Source organism: Rana temporaria, chromosome 9 (assembly GCF_905171775.1).
Source record: "Rana temporaria chromosome 9, aRanTem1.1, whole genome shotgun sequence".
Taxonomy (NCBI): domain Eukaryota; kingdom Metazoa; phylum Chordata; class Amphibia; order Anura; family Ranidae; genus Rana; species Rana temporaria.
Window position 1 is genome coordinate 13,457,582 of NC_053497.1, and position 17,614 is coordinate 13,475,195.

The following is a 17,614-nucleotide window of genomic DNA, read 5'->3' on the forward strand; positions in this document are numbered from 1 at the left end:
TACATGGACCCTGAAATGTGAAGGTTGTGTGATCTTGAGTAAAAACAATGACACATGGACCCTGAAATGTGAAGGTTGTGTGATCTTGAGTAAAAACCTTGATACATGGACCCTGAAATGTGAAGGTTGTGTGATCTTGAGTAAAAACCTTGATACATGGACCCTGAAATGTGAAGGTTGCGCGATCTTGATTCTAAACAATAATGCATGGACCCTTGAAATGTGAAGGTTGTGTGACCTTGAGTAAAAAAAATGATACATGGACCCTGAAATATGAAAGTTGCGCGATTGTGAAGTTTGTGTGATCTTGTTTTAAAACGTTGATGGACCCCAACATTTGAAGGTTATGTGATCTTAAATGGAAACATTGATAAATGGACCCTGAAGTGTGGAGGTTGTGTGATCTTGATTGAAAACAATGATGGACCCCAAATGTAAAGGCTATCTGATCTTCAGTAAAAAAAAATTGATACGTGAATCCTGAAATGTGAAGGTTGTGTGTACCTGATTAAAAATGTTGATGGACCCCAAAATGTGAAGGTTAGGTGATCTTGAGTGAAAACATTGACACATGGACCCCAAAAGGTGACGTTTGTGTGATCTTCAGTGAAAACCTTGATACTGTACATGGACCCCAAATGTGAAGGTGTGTGATATTAATTTAAAACGTTGATGGACCCCAAAATGTGTAGGTTATGTGATCTTTCTTGAAAACATTGATACATGGACTCTGAAATGTGAAGGTTGTGTGATCCTGAGTGAAACCATTGATACATGGACTCCGAAATGTGAAGGTTGTGTGACCTTGAGTAAAAACATTGATACATGGACCCTGAAATATGAAAGTTGTATGTAATTTTCAGTGAAAGCATTGATACGTGGACCCTGAAATGTGAAGGTTGTGTGATCTGTAGTGAAAACCTTGATACGTGGACTCCGAAATGTGAAGTTTGTGTGATCTTGTTTTAAAACGTTGATGGGCCCCAACATTTGAAGGTTATGTGGTCTTAAACGAAAACATTGATACATGGACCCTGAAATGTGAAGGTTGTGTGATCTTGAGTAAAAACATTGATAAATGGACCCCTAAATGTGAAGGTTGTGTGTACTTGATTTAAAATGTTGATGCACCCCAAAATGTGAAGGTTAGGTGATCTTGAGTGAAAACATTGACACGTGGACCCCAAAAGGTGACGTTTGTGTGATCTTCAGTGAAAACCTTGATACTGTACATGGACCCCAAATGTGAAGGTGTGTGATCTTAATTTAAAACGTTGATGGACCCCAAAATGTGTAGGTTATGTGATCTTTCTTGAAAACATTTATATATGTACCCTGAAATGTGAAGGTTGTGTGATCCTGAGTGAAACCATTGATACATGGACTCCGAAATGTGAAGGTTGTGTGATCTTGAGTAAAAACATGGATAAATGGTTCCCTAAATGTGAAGGTTGTGTGTACTTGATTTAAAATGTTGATGGACCCCAAAATGTTAAGGTTATGTGATCTTGAGTGAAAACATTGACACATGGACCCCAAAAGGTGAAGTTTGTGTGATCTTCAGTGAAAAACTTGATACTGTACATGGACCCCAAATGTGAAGGTGTGTGATCTTGATTTAAAATGTTCATGGACCCCAAAATGTGAAGGTTATGTGATCTTGAGTGAAAACATTGATATATGTACCCTGAAATGTGAATGTTGCGTGATTTTGAGTGAAACTATTTATATATGGACCCTTAAATGTGAAGGTTGTGTGATCCTGATTTAAAACCTTAATGGAACCCGAAATGTAAAGGCTGTGTGATCTTCAATGAAAGCATTGATATTTGGACCCCGTAATTGTGAAGGGTACGTCATCTTGAGTGAAACTATTGATACATGGACTTTGAAATGTGAAGGTTGTGTGATCTTGATTTAAAACGTTGATGGACCCCAAAATGTGATGGTTATGTGATCTTGCATGAAAACATTGATACATGGACTCTGAAATATGAGGGTTGTGTTATCTTCAGCGGAAACATTGATACATGTACCCCAAAATGTGAAGGTTGTGTGATCTTAATTTAAAACGTTGATGGACCCCAAAATGTGAAAGGTATGTGATCTTGAGTTAAAACATTGATACATGAACCCCCAAGTGTAAAAGTTGTGTGATCTTGAGTAAAAATATTGACACATGGACCCCAAAATGTAGAAATTGTGTAAACTTGAGTTGATATATTGATACATTAATACTTAGACCCGTGTTGACTTAAATCATTGATATGTAGACTACTTAGTTATGAAAGTTGTGTGATCTTGAGCGAAAACATTGCTACATTGATACATACAGTAGACCCCTAATTGTGAACGTGTGATCTTGAGTGAAAAAATTGATACATGGACCCCAAAATGCTGTGTGATTTTGAGTTATAACATTGATACCCAGCTCCCTATATGCCATTCTGTTAGGGTTCATATATACTGCAATCCCAGTATATGTTTCATTCATTACATTCAATATATTCATTCATTAGAATTCAGCGTTGTGTGAATTTCACATCGATGGTGGCAGGTTCGTTTTCCAGGGTTCTGACCCTTTAAGCTCTTAGGGGAGGAGAAGGAGGGAACGAGGGCTGAGGGAAAGGGGAAAAATTGAGGGGGGATTCAGTACAAGCAACTGCATCCTTCCACTGTTCTCAGCATCAGCACCACTGAGACACATCCCTGCGGCAGAACCACCTCTGGATAGACCGAAGGAGAAGGACAGAATAAAGAGAAAAAAAAATCAGATAAAGAGAATTGTCAGCTGGAGGTTAGACATGAGCTGAGCAGAATCCAGAGAGCCAGAGGAAAGGGAAAGGATCAGAACCTGGAGGATGGACAGGGACACAGGCAGGCAGAGGAGGCGACGATGCACATTGCTGGCTGATGTGTGCAGCGGTTGGGTAGGAACAGGGAAGGTGTAAGGAGGAGGGGGCTGTGTGCAGTGCTGATGTGAGGAGGGGTGTCAGCAGCACAGAGACGTATGTGAACAGAATAAGAGGGGACCAGATACACGGCGAGGGGGAAGGCGATTGGACCATTGCTAGGTGGCTAGTCTCTGCAGAGCAAGGCGAAGATAGGCAGAGGGTGAGGAGCAGGGCAAGGAGGTGGTGGGAAGCCCAAAAAAAGGAGGGGTGAGGAACAGTGCTGAGGAGCTAAAAAAAAAGGGGGACAGGAACAGTGCTGGGGAGCTAGAAGAAGGGGGTGAGGAACAGACCTAGGGAGCTAGAAGAAGGGGGTGAGGAACAGACCTAGGGAGCTAGAAGAAGGGGGTGAGGAACAGATCTAGGGAGCTAGAAGAAGGGGGTGAGGAACAGACATAGGGAGCTAGAAGAAGGGGGTGAGGAACAGACCTAGGGAGCTAGAAGAAGGGGGTGAGGAACAGACCTAGGGAGCTAGAAGAAGGGGGTGAGGAACAGATCTAGGGAGCTAGAAGAAGGGGGTGAGGAACAGACATAGGGAGCTAGAAGAAGGGGGTGAGGAACAGACCTAGGGAGCCAAATAAAAGGGGTGAGGAAAAGACCAAGAGGGAGCCAAATAAAAGGGGTGAGGAACAGTGCTGGGGGACCAAAAAAGGGGGTGAGGGACAGTGCTGGGGAACATAAAAAAGGGTAAAGAACAGTGCTGGGAGCTAAAAAGAAGGGTTGAGGAATAGTCTTGAGGAGCCAAAAAGGGGAGAGGAACCCCCCAAAAAAGGGGTGAGGAACAGCGTAAGAGGGCGAGCTCCCCCAAAAAAGGGGTGAGGAACCGTGCAAGGAAATGGTGTGGGGGCAAGAAAAAGAGGGCTATTAGTAGACATGTTAGCAGAGAAGAGGTGGGCAAGCATGCAAATACAAGAATAAAAATAGGAAATCAGCAGGCTCGGCTTAAGAAAATAGCAAAGAAAAAAAAACAGCAAAAATAATGGGTGAGAGGGAACGGATGATGATCCTGACGTTGGAAGCGAGGAAAAGTATGTGACGGAGAGAAGTGAGAAACAAGGGATTGGATTGGAAGGTGGGGAAGAGACGGGAGGAATGGTGAAGCCTGCAGACAGAGAGAGGTGATGTAAATACCTGGAGGGAGGGAGGGAGCGAAGAAAAGAAGGAAGCAGCGAGAGAGAGAGAGAGGACCAGCTCCTGCTGCAGAATGATGGGGAACTCTCCGCACAAACAGAGGAGCAAAAAGCATCACAGAATGCAGCCGGCAACAGGTACCAGTCTTCATAATCCCCCCAATCCCCCACCCTTACATTTGTATTAGGATGCCAAATATGTTACGTTGGCTGACGGGTTATGGCTTGCTGCCGGGAGGGTTCTGCACATAATGTTGGAAGGTGATAAGAGAGTCCCTGCAGTGTGTTCTGGTTACTAAGCTATTGTGCTGCTGCATCATTGATAATGATATGTTGTGTTGTTGCACCACCCTGTGGTCAAGACCTGTGCCTCGCAAGGTTGGGTTGCCTTGGTGACTGGACTCCAGGGCACATAGGTGCATGTTTCCATGATGTTGGTCTTGCAAGGCCGCCATGGCAGTGTGTTGGTGCCTATAAGTGAGGGTAGGTGGGCACTGTTTGATGGTTCATGGACCCAAGAGCTTGTTACACCGATGAAACCTTAGGGTTTCTTACACTGGTGGACCCTATAGCTCCTTATGCCGGTGGAACTTTAGGGCTTGTTATGGTGGTGGAACCTTAGCGCTATTTGCACTGGTGGACCCAATAGCTTGTTACACCAGTGGGCCCTAAAGTTTGTTTCACCCGTGGACCCTAGAGCTCATTACATTAGTGGACCCTAGGGCTTGTTACACCGGTGAACCCTATAACTCATTAGATTTGTGGACTCTAAGGCTGTTACACTGGTGGACCCAATAGCTTGTTACACCAGTGGGCCCTAAAGCTTGTTACCCCCGTAGACCCTAGAGCTCATTACATTAGTGGACCCAAGGGCTTGTTACACCGGTGGACCCTATAGCTCATTACATTGGTGGACCCTAGAGCTCGTTACACTGGTGGACCCTAGAGCTCATTACACTGGTGGACCCTAGAGCTCATTACACTGGTGGACCCTAGAGCTCATTACACTGGTGGACCCTAGAGCTCATTACATTAGTGGACCCTAGGGCTTGTTACACGGTTGGACCCCAGAGCTCATTACATTAGTAGACCCTAGGGCTTGTTACACTGGTGAACCCTAGAGCTCATTACACTGGTGGACCCTAGAGCTCATTACATTAGTAGACCCTAGGGCTTGTTACACTGGTGAACCCTATAGCTCATTAGATTGGTGGACCCTACGGCTTGTTACACTGGTGGATCCTAAAGCTCATTACACTGGTGGACCCGGGAGCTCATTACACTGGTGGACTGTAGGGCTGTTACACTGGTGGACCCAATAGCTTGTTACATCGATGGGCCCTAAAGTTGGTTACACTCGTGGATCCTAGAACTCATTACATTGGTTGATTGGTTGAACTAGATGGACTTGTGTCTTTTTTCAACCAGACTAACTATGTAACTATGTAACATTGGTGGAACTTAGGGCTTATTACACCGGTGGACCCTAGAGCTCATTACATTTGTGGACCCTAGGGCTTGTTACACTCGTGGATCCTAGCGCTCATTACACTGGTGGACCCTAGAGCTCATTACACTGGTGGACCCTAGGGCTGTTACACTGGTGGACCCAATAGCTTGTTACACCGATGGGTCCTAAAGTTCATTACAGCCATGGATCCTGGAGCACATTACATTGGGTGGTTGGTTGAACTAGATGGACTTGTGTCTTTATTCAACCGGACTAACTATGTAACTATGTAACATTGGTGGACCCTAGGGCTTATTACAGCGGTGAACCCAACAGCTCATTACCCCGGTGGACCCTAGAGCTCATTACATTGGTGGACCCTAGGGTTTGTTACACTGGTGGACCCAATAGCTTGTTACACGCATGGATCCTACTGTTCATTACACTGGTGGACCCTAGGTCTTGTTACACCAGAGGACCCAAGAGCTCTTTACACCAGTGGACCAAAGAGCTCATTACACCGGTGGACCCTAGAGCTCATTACATTGGTGGACCCTAGGGCTTGTTACACCGGTGGACCCAAGAGCTTATTACACCGGTGGACCCTAGAGCTCATTAAATTGGTGGACCCTAGTTTTTTTTTACAGTGGTGGGCCCTAGAGCTGTTACACTGGTGGACCCACTAGCTTGTTTCACCCATGGAGCTCATTAAATAGGTGGACCCTAGTTTTTTTTTTTTTTTTAACAGTGGTGGACCCTAGAGCTGTTACACTGGTGGACCCTAGGTCTTGTTACACCGCTGGACCCAAGAGCTTATTACACCGGTGGACCCAATAGCTTATTACACCGGTGGACCCTAGAGCTCATTAGATTGGTGGACCCTATTTTTTTTTTACAGTGGTGGACCCTAGAGCTGTTAGATGGGTGGACCCAATAGCTTCTTACACCCATGGATCCTAGAGCTCATTATACTGATGGACCCTGGAGCTTATTACACTGGTGGACCCACAAACTCCTTACACTTGTGGGCCATAGCGCTTCTAACACTAGTACTGGGTGACACTGGGACATTTTTGACTTTGTTGAGTTGTAGGTGTTGATCAGAGCAGAACCAGAGTGCATTATAAAATGTGGATACTCCACTGGCTGGGAGCAGGGGCCGGTCAGTTGTTAGGGCCCTTGGTCTAACTTGTAAACTAAATTAAGCCAACTTTGACGCACAAGTGTAAGCTTGGCACAAATTAAAATATATATAATAGGCAAAACTTTTTGGGGGGTTTGGATGAGGTGGGGAAGTGTTTGAATCCCTGTCAGGTTCTTATTGCTCAATGTTAAAGCCTTCCCTTCAGTCGTGTACAAGCTTCTTTCCTGTGTGCCCAAGCGGCTTACTCTGATATACTGCACACTGTGAGCCTCTCCCAATATGCATTAGAAGCTGCTGCAAGTCAGACAGAGGCCCCGCCTCATTTCCTGGTTGGAGGATGTGCTTCCTGCCCCTGGCCCCTCCCATTAATTCATTGGATCTCAGTTCTTTCACTCATGGAGGCTCAGCAACACATGTGGGTGTTATCTATTGAGGGCCATCGGGGGCCGGGAGGACGAATCGGCCGGCGCTGGCTGGGGAAGCATAGAGGTGACTGGTGACCAGATGGTCACCAGTCATCTCTATGACCGTCGGAGGCCCGGGCGCGACGTTATGACGTCACTCCCGGTACCCGGAATGTGATCAGTGATTTTTTTTCCACCGATTTCATGTTTTCCAGCCTGGAGGAGAGATGTGGGGTCTTATTGATCCCACATCTCTCCATAAAGAGGACCTGTCACAGTGATTCCTATTACAAGGGATGTTTACATTCCTTGTAATAGGAATAAAAGTGATCAAAAAAACTAAAAATAAAAAATGAAAGTGTAAGAATAAAAAAATGAAGTAAAATAATAAAAAAAATTTTAAACGCCCCTATGCCTGGTAGCTCGCGTGCAGAAGTGAACACGCATGCAAGTCCCGCCCACATATGTAAACGCCGTTCAAACCCCACATGTGAGGTATCGTCGCGTGCGTTAGAGCATGTGCAACAATTCTAGCACTATACCTCCTCTGTAACTCGAAAATAGTAACCTGTAAAAAATTTTAAAGTGTCGCCTATGGAGATTTTTAAGTACCGAAGTTTGGCGCCATTTCATGAGTGTGCTCAATTTTAAAGCGTGACACGTTAGGTATCTATTTACTCGGCGTAACATCTTCTTTCACATTATACAAAAAAATTGGACTAAATTTACTGTTTTGTTATATTTTAATTCAGGAAACCGAATTCTCTCCCCAAAAAAGGTGTTTGAAAAATTATTGCGCAAATACCGTGCGAGAAAAAAAAGTTGCAATGACCACCATTTTATTCCCTCGGATGTCGGCTAAAAAAAAATATATGATGTTTGGGGGTTCTGATTAATTTTCTAGCAAAAAAAATTTGATATTTACATGAAGGAGAGAAGTGCCAAAATAGGCCCCGTGGTAAAGTGGTTAATGAGGTGGGGATGGAACCAGGTAAACAAAATATTAGCAAATATATTTTATTTTGTTTTAATTAAAGAAAATATGGTACTGAACCTGACTGCGTTGAATGGGAAAATTTAAAGAGACCCTTTCACCAGACCATTCATTTCATCAACAATCTTCCAATAAAATAATATGTTCATTTAATGTACCGTATTTATTGGGGTATAGCGCGCTCCCGCGTATAGCGCGCACCCCTAAAGTTGCCCAAAATTCCTGTGGAAAAAAGATTTTTTGTACTTACAGTTTTGGTGTCTTGCGCGGCGTCCATCGGCGGCCTCGTCGGGTCCGGCGTCCGTCTGCGGCTTCGGGTGTCCTCTTCATCGGGTCCGGCGTCCTTCTGCGGCGTCCTCACCGCTCGTTTCCCGCGCCGAGTTTGAATACTGCGCCGACATATACAGAGCGCAGTACACTCGTGTATAGTCGGGCAGGCTCGGCTACTCTCGCGCTGACGTCCTGTACGTCCAGGACGTCAGCGCGAGAGGATCCGAGACTGCCCGACTATACACGAGTGTACTGCGCTCGGTATATGTCGGCGCAGTATTCAAACTCGGCGCGGGAATGCGGGTATCGCCGTATATCGCGCACCCACGATTTTGCCCTGATTTTCAGGGCAAAAAAGTGCGTGGTATACGCCGATAAATACTATTTTAAGCATTTTATTTTCCTATAAAAGCTTTCCTTGTCTAGACATTCAAAAAACCTTGAGACTGCTGCTGGGTGCCGCCATCTTGGATGTGATGTCAGCAGCCCCAAGTGACACTCTATAGTGTTTCCCTCCACCGGCAGCTACCGGTGGAGGGAAAGATTAAGTAGGAAGGTGAGGGGAGGGGCAGAGGAGCTAGGCCTGCACAGACAGCAATTAGAAACAGGGGGGGGGGGGGGGGAGATGCAAGTAAGCATCAAAAATTATTGATTTTTCTGTGCTCTTACCTAACATTTTTAATCTGGGTGACAGGTTCTCTTTAACCACTTAAGGACCGAGCCTCTTTCTGAGATTTGGTGTTTACAAGTTAAAAACATTTTTTTTGGCTAGAAAATTACTTAGAAACCTCAAACATTATATATATATATATTTTCTAACACCCTAGAGAATAAAATGGCGGTTGTTGCAATACCTTTTTTGGGGGAAAAAAAACACTTTTTTTAATTAAAAAATAAGACAACAATAAAGTTAGCCCAATTTTTTTTATATTGTTAAAGTTAATTGTTATGCCAAGTAAATTGATACCCCCAACATGTCACGCTTCAAAGTTGGTATTTACTGTATTATTTCTCCACTGGTAAGCGCCATTACACTCCCCTCTTTACATATGTCATTTGGTGCGTGAGCACTGTTTGGTAGTGGCTGCTGCTCTTTTAGTAATTTTAATCTTAATTTATTTAGCTGCCCATGGTTAGTGTGGTTTTGCGCATTAGTTCCCCCCGTTTCACGCTTCAAAGTTGCGCCCGCTCGTGGAATGGCGAGAAACTTTTACCCTTAAAAATCTCCATAAGCGACGTTTAAAACATTCTACAGGTTGCATGTTTTGAGTTACAGAGGAGGTCTAGGAGTTGAATTATTTCTCTCGCTCTAACGTTCGCGGCGATACCTCACATGTGTGATTTTAACACCGTTATTATAAGCGGGCGCTGCTCACGTATGTGTTCGCTTCTGTGCGCGAGCTCGTCGGGACAGGGGTGCTTTAATTTTTTTTTTTTATAAAAATGTATTATTTATTTTACTTTTGACACTGTTTTAAAAAATAAATAAAACATTGGGTCACTTTTATTTCTATTACAAGGAATGTAAACATCTCTTGTAATAGAAAAAAGCATGACAGGTCCTCTTAAATATGAGATCTGGGGGTCAAAAAGACGTCACATCTCATATTTACACTAAAATGCAATAGACAAAAAAAAAAATTGTGTCAAATAAATAAATAAATTTCCCTTTAAGAGCTATGGGCGGAAGTGGCGTTTTGATGTCACTTCCGCCATGCAATAATATGGAGGCGGGTGAAGGCCATCTTCCCCTCGCTCATCTCTATACCCAGACAGGGAACAGACTGGATCGCCTCCGCCACTGCCGACGGCTCCGGTAAGCTGCAGAGGGCACCGGAGAGCGGCGGGAGGGGGGTGGCCCTCTCCCTCCACCGATAAAAGTGATCACTTTTATCTAAAAGAGGACCGCCCGATGAAGAAGAGAATACTGGGGTTTTGGTAGCTAGCTGCTGCCATAACAACGGTATTCCTGTTCAAAGTACCAACGTATTGCTGCGGCGGGCGGTCCGTAAGTGGTTAAAGGACTCAACCACTCAAAGCTTTCCCGTGCTGATCATAGGGAATAGATACTTATTTACTATGATCGTCAGCTCCACCTAGTGGCCACAATGCAGCATTATTCTGATTCACGTTATTTTGTATGTATGAATAACATTTGCCCTGGAAAGAAAACAACCTAAAAACCTTCAATTTTTCCCCCATTCACACACGCAGTTTCACTGATTTTAAAGCTCTGCATTTGTTTAACCACTTAAGCCCCGGACCATTATGCAGCTAAATGACTTGGCGCCTTTTTGCGATTTGGCACTGCGCCGATTTAACTGACAATTGCGCGGTCGTGCGACGTGACTTCCAAACAAAATTGGCGTATTTTCTTCCCCACAAATAGAGCTTTCTTTTGGTGGTATTTGATCACCTCTGCGGTTTTTATTTTTTGCGCTATAAACAAAAGAAGAGCGACAATTTTGAAAAAAATTCTATATTTTTTACTTTTTGCTATAATAAAAACCCCACAAAAATATATAATTTTTTCCTCAGTTTAGATCGATACATATTCTTCTACCTATTTTTGGTTACAAAAAATCGCAATAAGCGTTTATCGATTGGTTTGCGCAAAATTTATAGCGTTTACAAAATAGGGGATAGTTTTATTGCATTTTTATCAATTATTTATTTTTTACTACTAATGGCGGCGATCAGCGATGTTTTTCATGACTGCGACATTATGGCGGACAATTTTGACACTTTTTTAGGACCATTGTCATTTTCACAGCAAAAAAATGCATTAAAAATGCATTGTTTACTGTGAAAATGACAATTGCAGTGTGGGAGTTAACCACAAGGGGGCCCTGAAGGGGTTAAGTGTGACCTCATATGTGTTTCTAACTGTAGGGGGGTGTGGCCTTAGGTGTGACGTCATTGATTGTGACCCCACGGCTGGGCTTAAAGGGCAACGTACAGGTACGTGGATGTGCCCAGCCGTGCCATTCTGCCGACGTATATCGGCGTGAAGGGGTCCTTAAGTGGTTAATTCCAGCCTTTAGTCTGTTGGGATTTGTCTCTGCACATCTAGACTTTGCAATATATCAAGGTCAGTTACATTTGATGGTGACCATTTGTGGACTGCAGTCTTCAAGTCATTCCACAGATTTTCAATGGGGTCTGACTAGGCCATGCAAGAACATTCACCTTTTTCTCCTCCAACCCGTGTGTGTTTTGGGTCATTAGCATGTTGGAAGGTAAACCTTCTTCCCATTGACAACTTTCTGGCAGAGGGCAGCGGATTTTCCTCAAGAATTTGATGGTATTTTGCCCCAAGTGCTCCAGTCCCTGCTGCAGAGAAACATCCCATACCAGGATATTACCACCCCCATACCAGGATGTTACCACCCCCATACCAGGATGTTACCACCCCCATACCAGGATATTACCACCCCCATACCAGGATATTACCACCCCCCATAACAGGATATTACCACCTGCCCCATACCAGGATATTACCACCTGCCCCATACCAGGATATTACCACCTGCCCCATACCAGGATATTACCACCCCCATACCAGGATATTACCACCTGCCCCATACCAGGATATTACCACCCCCATACCAGGATATTACCACCGGCCCCATACCAGGATATTACCACCTGCCCCATACCAGGATATTACCACCCCTATACCAGGATATTACCACCCCCATACCAGGATATTACCACCTGCCCCATACCAGGATATTACCACCTGCCCCATACCAGGATATTACCACCTGCCCCATACCAGGATATTACCACCCCCATACCAGGATATTACCACCCCCATATCAGGATATTACCACCCTCATACCAGGATATTACCACCTGCCCCATACCAGGATATTACCACCCCCATACCAGGATATTACCACCCCCATACCAGGATATTACCACCCCAATACCAGGATATTACCACCTGCCCCATACCAGGATATTACCACCCCAATACCAGGATATTACCACCCCCATACCAGGATATTACCACCTGCCCCATACCAGGATATTACCACCTGCCTCATACCAGCATATTACCACCTGCCCCATACCAGGATATTACTACCCCCATACCAGGATATTACCACCCGCCCCATACCAGGATATTACCACCCCCATACCAGGATATTACCACCCCCATACCAGGATATTACCACCTGCCCCATACCAGGATATTACCACCCCTATACCAGGATATTACCACCCCCATACCAGGATATTACCACCCCCATACCAGGATATTACCACCCCATACCAGGATATTACCACCTGCCCCATACCAGGATATTACCACCCCCATACCAGGATATTACCACCTGCCCCATACCAGGATATTACCACCTGCCCCATACCAGGATATTACTACCCCCATACCAGGATATTACCACCTGCCCCATACCAGGATATTACCACCTGCCCCATACCAGGATATTACCACCTCCATGCTTTAATGGTGGTATTTGGAAGGTGAGCTCTATTGGATTTCCGTCAGACATATCGTTTGGTGTTGAGGTCAAATAATTACATTTTAGTCTCATCTCACCACCTTAACCACTTCCAGACCTGCGCACGACGATGTACGTCCTATTTTTAAAGATTGATATCTCGGTAACGGCAGCAGCTGCTGTCAAAACCGAGGTATCAATCTTTAGTGTGCGCGGTCTGGAATCCGATAATGGCGGTCTCCGCGGCGGATTCACCGCGAGATCGCCGCGCCCGCCGCTTACCGGAGCCGTCGGTAGCGGCGGAGGCGATCGGATGCTGTCGGCTGGTGAGCGGGGACGAGACTGAAGAAAAAATCTCCTTCGCCCGTCCCCATAGCTCGGCTGGGCGGAAGTGACGTCAAAACGTCAGTCCCGCCCAGCCTCTTAAAGAGACAAATTTTTTTTTTGGTCATTTGAAAAAATTACATTTTGAATTTTTTTTTTTTTTTTTTTGCATTTAAGCCCAAATATGAGATCTGAGGTCTTTTTGACCCCAGATCTCATATTTAAGAGGACCTGTCATGCTTTTTTCTATTACAAGGGATGTTTACATTCCTTGTAATAGGAATAAAAGTGATCAAATTTTTATTTATTTTTTTTCAGTGTAAAAAATAATAAAATAAATAAAAATAAATAAGAAAACAAAAAAAAATTTTTTTTAAAGCGCCCTGTCCCGACGAGCTCGCGCGCAGAAGCGAACGCATACGCGAGTAGCGCCCGCATATGAAAACGGTGTTCAAATCACACAAGTGAGGTATCGCCGCGATCGTTAGAGCGAGAGCAATAATTATAGTCCTAGGCCTACTCTGTAACTCAAAAAATGCAACCTATAGAATTTTTTAAACATCGCCTATCGAGATTTTTAAGGGTAAAAGTTTGACGCCATGCCACGAGCAGGCGCAATTTTTAAGCGTGACATGTTGGGCATCATTTTACTCGGCGTAACATTATCTTTCACAATATATAAAAAAATTGGGCCAAATTTATTGTTGTCTTATTTTTTAATTCAAAAAAGTGAATTTTTTCCAAAAAAAGTGCACTTGTAAGACCGCTGCGCAAATACGGTGTGACAAAAAGTATTGGAATGACCACTATTTTATTCTCTAGGGTGTTAGAAAAAAAACATATATAATGTTTGGGGGTTTTAAGTAATTTTCTAGCAGAAAAAACTGTTTTAGTCTTGCAAACACCGAATCTGAAAAACACCTAAGGTCTGGAAGTGGTTAAAGATTCTGAGGCCACATGGAAAAGGGTGTTATTGTCAGATGAGACTAAAATGTTATGGTTTGGCCTCAACACCAAACGATATGTCTGGCGGAAATCCAATACATCTCATCATCCAAATGCCACCATTCCTACAGTAAAGCATGGAGGTGGTAATATACTAGTATGGGGGTGGCAATTTCCTGGTATGGGGGTGGTAATATCCTGGCATTGGGTTGGTAATATCCTGGGATGGGGGTGGTATTATCCTGGTTTAGAGGGTGATAATATCCTGGTATGGGGTGGTAATATCCTGGCATGGGGGTGGTAATATCCTGGTATGGGGGTGGTATGTCTGGCAGAAATCCAATACATCTCATCATCCAAATACCACCATTCCTACAGTAAAGCATGGAGGTGGTAATATACTGTTATGGGGGTGGCAATTTCCTGGTATGGGGGTGACAATTTCCTGGTATGGGGGTGGAAATATCCTGGCATGGGGGTGGTAATATCCTGGTTTAGAGGGTGGTAGTAGCCTTTTATGGGGGTGGAAATATCCTGGTATGGGGGTGGTAATATCCTGGTATGGGGGTGGTAATATCCTGGCATGGGGGTGGTAATATCCTGGTATGGGGGGTGGTAATATCCTGGTATGGGGGTGGTAATATCCTGGCATGGGGGTGGTAATATCCTGGTATGGGGGGTGGTAATATCCTGGTATGGGGGTGGTAATATCCTGGCATGGGGGTGGTAATATCCTGGTATGGGGGTGGGAATAGCCTTGTATGGGGGTGGTAATATCCTGGTATGGGGGTGGTAATATCCTGGTATGGGGGGTGGTAATATCCTGGTATGGGGGGTGGTAATATCCTGGTATGGGGGTGGTAATATCCTGGTATGGGTGTGGTAATATCCTGGTATGGGGGTGTTTCTCTGCAGCAGGGACCGGAGCACTTGTCAGGATAGAAGGAAAAATGGACGGGGCAAAATACCATTAAATCTGCTGCCCTCTACCAGAAAGTTGTCAATGGGAAGAAGGTTTACCTTCCAACATGACAATGACCCAAAGCACGCAGCAACAATGACCACACAGTGGTTGGAGGAGAAAAGGGTGAATGTCCTTGCATGGCCTAGTCAGAGCCCAGACTTAAACCCCATTGAAAATCTGTGGAATGACTTGAGAAGTGCAGTCCACAAATGGTCAACATCAAATTTAACTGAACTTGAGCAGTTCTGCAAAGAAGAGTGGGCAAATATTACAAAGTCTATGGCCCGGATTCACGTAGGAGAGCGCATCTTTGTGCGGGCGTAACGTATCCTATTTACGTTACGCCTCCGCAACTTTGACAGGCAAGTGCAGTATTCTCAAAGCAAAGTTGCGGTGGCATAGCGTAAATAGGCCGGCGTAAGCCCGCCTAATTCAAATGTGGAAGATGTGGGCATGTATTATGTAAATGTATTATGACCCCACGTAAATGATGCTTTCTCCGAACGGCGCATGCGCCGTCCGTGAAAGTATCCCAGTGCGCATGCTCCAAATTAACCCGCAAAAAGCCAATGCTTTCGACGTGAACGTAAATTATGCACAGCCCTATTCGCGAACGACTTACGCAAACGACGTAATCGACGGAAAATTTGACGCTGGCCCGACGTCCATACTTAACATTGGTACGCCTCATCTACGCCTCATATAGCAGGGGTAACTTTACGCCGGAAAAAGCCTAACGTAAACGGCGTATCTGTACTGCGTCGGCCGGCGTACGTTCGTGAATTGGCGTATCTAGCTGATTTACATATTTCTAGGCGTAAATCAGCGTACACGCCCCTAGCGGCCAGCGTAAATATGCAGTTAAGATCCGACAGCGTAGGAGACTTACGCTGGTCGTATCTTATACAAATTCTGGCGTATCTGATTCTTTGAATCAGTCGCCAAGATACGACGCCTCAGACTCAGAGATACGACGGCGTATCTGGAGATACGCCGTCGTATCTCCTACGTGAATCTGGGCCATGATGTGCAAATTTAGTAGAGACAAATCCCAAAAGACTAAAGGCTGGAATTAAAGCAAAGGGTGATTCAACAAATTACTGACTCAAGGGGGGGGGGGGGGGCTGATCCTTTTTCCAACTCAGTGATTCAGATTTTTATTTATTTTTTATTATTTTCTGACATGTTGGTGTTATATCCTTCACTTGGATGTTATAAGTTGCACTGAGTAAATACCATACAGCTGGATAAAACAAAAACTGTGTCTGTCTTCATTTCAGGCTACAAAGCAACAAAATGTACTTCAATTTTGTATTTAGTTGTTTGACCTAAGTTTAGCCTTCAAATAAAGTTACATTATAGCTGTTAGAAGTGCATATTACTTACAGAAAGGCCACAATGACATCATGTGATTGAGGTTCGTTCCAGCTTCCGCTTATGAGGGTTGGATTTTACCCTGTAACCACAGACCAGTCTGCTTATTTATTTTTTCTGTAACATAAAATAATGCTGTGAAAAGTTATTTAGTTATATTGTATTTCCAGAAGACTTTTATATGAGAAAAAAAATGAAAAAAGATTGAACAGAAGTACAGGTTATCACCCCCTGGCCTATGTTGTTTCTCTGCCTATATAGGCCCAGTTATAATAATTCTTCCTGGAACGCTGTTTTCCAACAAAACTACAATTTTCAAGGGTGAAACCAGCTTGTGTATTTTTTTTATACTATGCTTTGGTGTCCACTCTGCCCCTCTTTTATTCTTCACAACTGATGCTCCCGATGACGTCATATATGACGAAACACATAGGGCGGGGCTGGAAGTGACGTAACCACACATGTGCCCGGCCACTTGGAATTGTGAGAATTGTAGTTTATGAGATGTCAGTCACCATATGTTGATTGTAAGTGTTTTTAACTGTTCAGATAAAATATTTTAGTTTTGGATAGTGTGAGCAAGGGTTTCTTGGAGAGATTTCCCATCACTTCCTGTACTGCTGACAATGGTTTACCACATAGGACGTGAGGGGGACTCTCCAAAAGTAAAATGTGTTTTTTTTTTGTAGCAGAGTGGGGGGAAGGTTAGAACCCCAGTCAGATTTGTATTACTGTCTTTGTCCCTGTTGCAACTTTTTTTTATCAAGTTAGAGTAAATCTCTCTAATGAAGCACTGGATAACACTAACAAATAAAAATAAAAACAGTTCTTATTGTTCCCCACTCTATCCAAAACTATAAAAAAAAAAGTATGGTGTGATATACTGTACATTTTAAGCATGGAATGTACACTTTAAGCTCAGGTCTCTGCAGTGCACACCTGCCCTGAAACAGTGACTTAAATATATTGCTGGACAGTAAGCTTGTGCCTGTTCAACAGAGTGGTGTGTCTGCTCATGTCCTGGATTCAGGATTCAGGTCTGTCTATCTGCCAGGGCCTTTGAAGGAATTTGGGGGCCCCAAGCAAAATGGGGGCCCCCAAGCACCCCCCCCCCCCCCCGGATGCAAAGCCTACGTTAACAATACACAATTTTTTTTTTCTATTCTTACCTCCCCTTCTTCCCTGTAGACTG

The 17,614-nt window shown here is 44.2% G+C and overlaps 1 protein-coding gene across 2 annotated transcripts in view; it reads left to right on the plus strand.

The window, feature by feature from the left end:
- The first annotated feature begins 3,603 nt into the window (after positions 1-3,603).
- Positions 3,604-17,614, plus strand: part of NHSL2 (NHS like 2) — a 166,862-nt gene continuing 152,851 nt past the window's right edge. Inside the window, exon 1 of one of the 2 annotated variants that reach the window (XM_040322827.1) lies at positions 3,604-4,219. In XM_040322827.1, coding sequence (XP_040178761.1) covers positions 4,156-4,219 — 64 coding nt within the window. In that variant the 5' untranslated portion in view covers positions 3,604-4,155. The remainder of the gene's footprint in view (positions 4,220-17,614) is intronic. The other variant, XM_040322824.1, reaches the window with a different exon arrangement.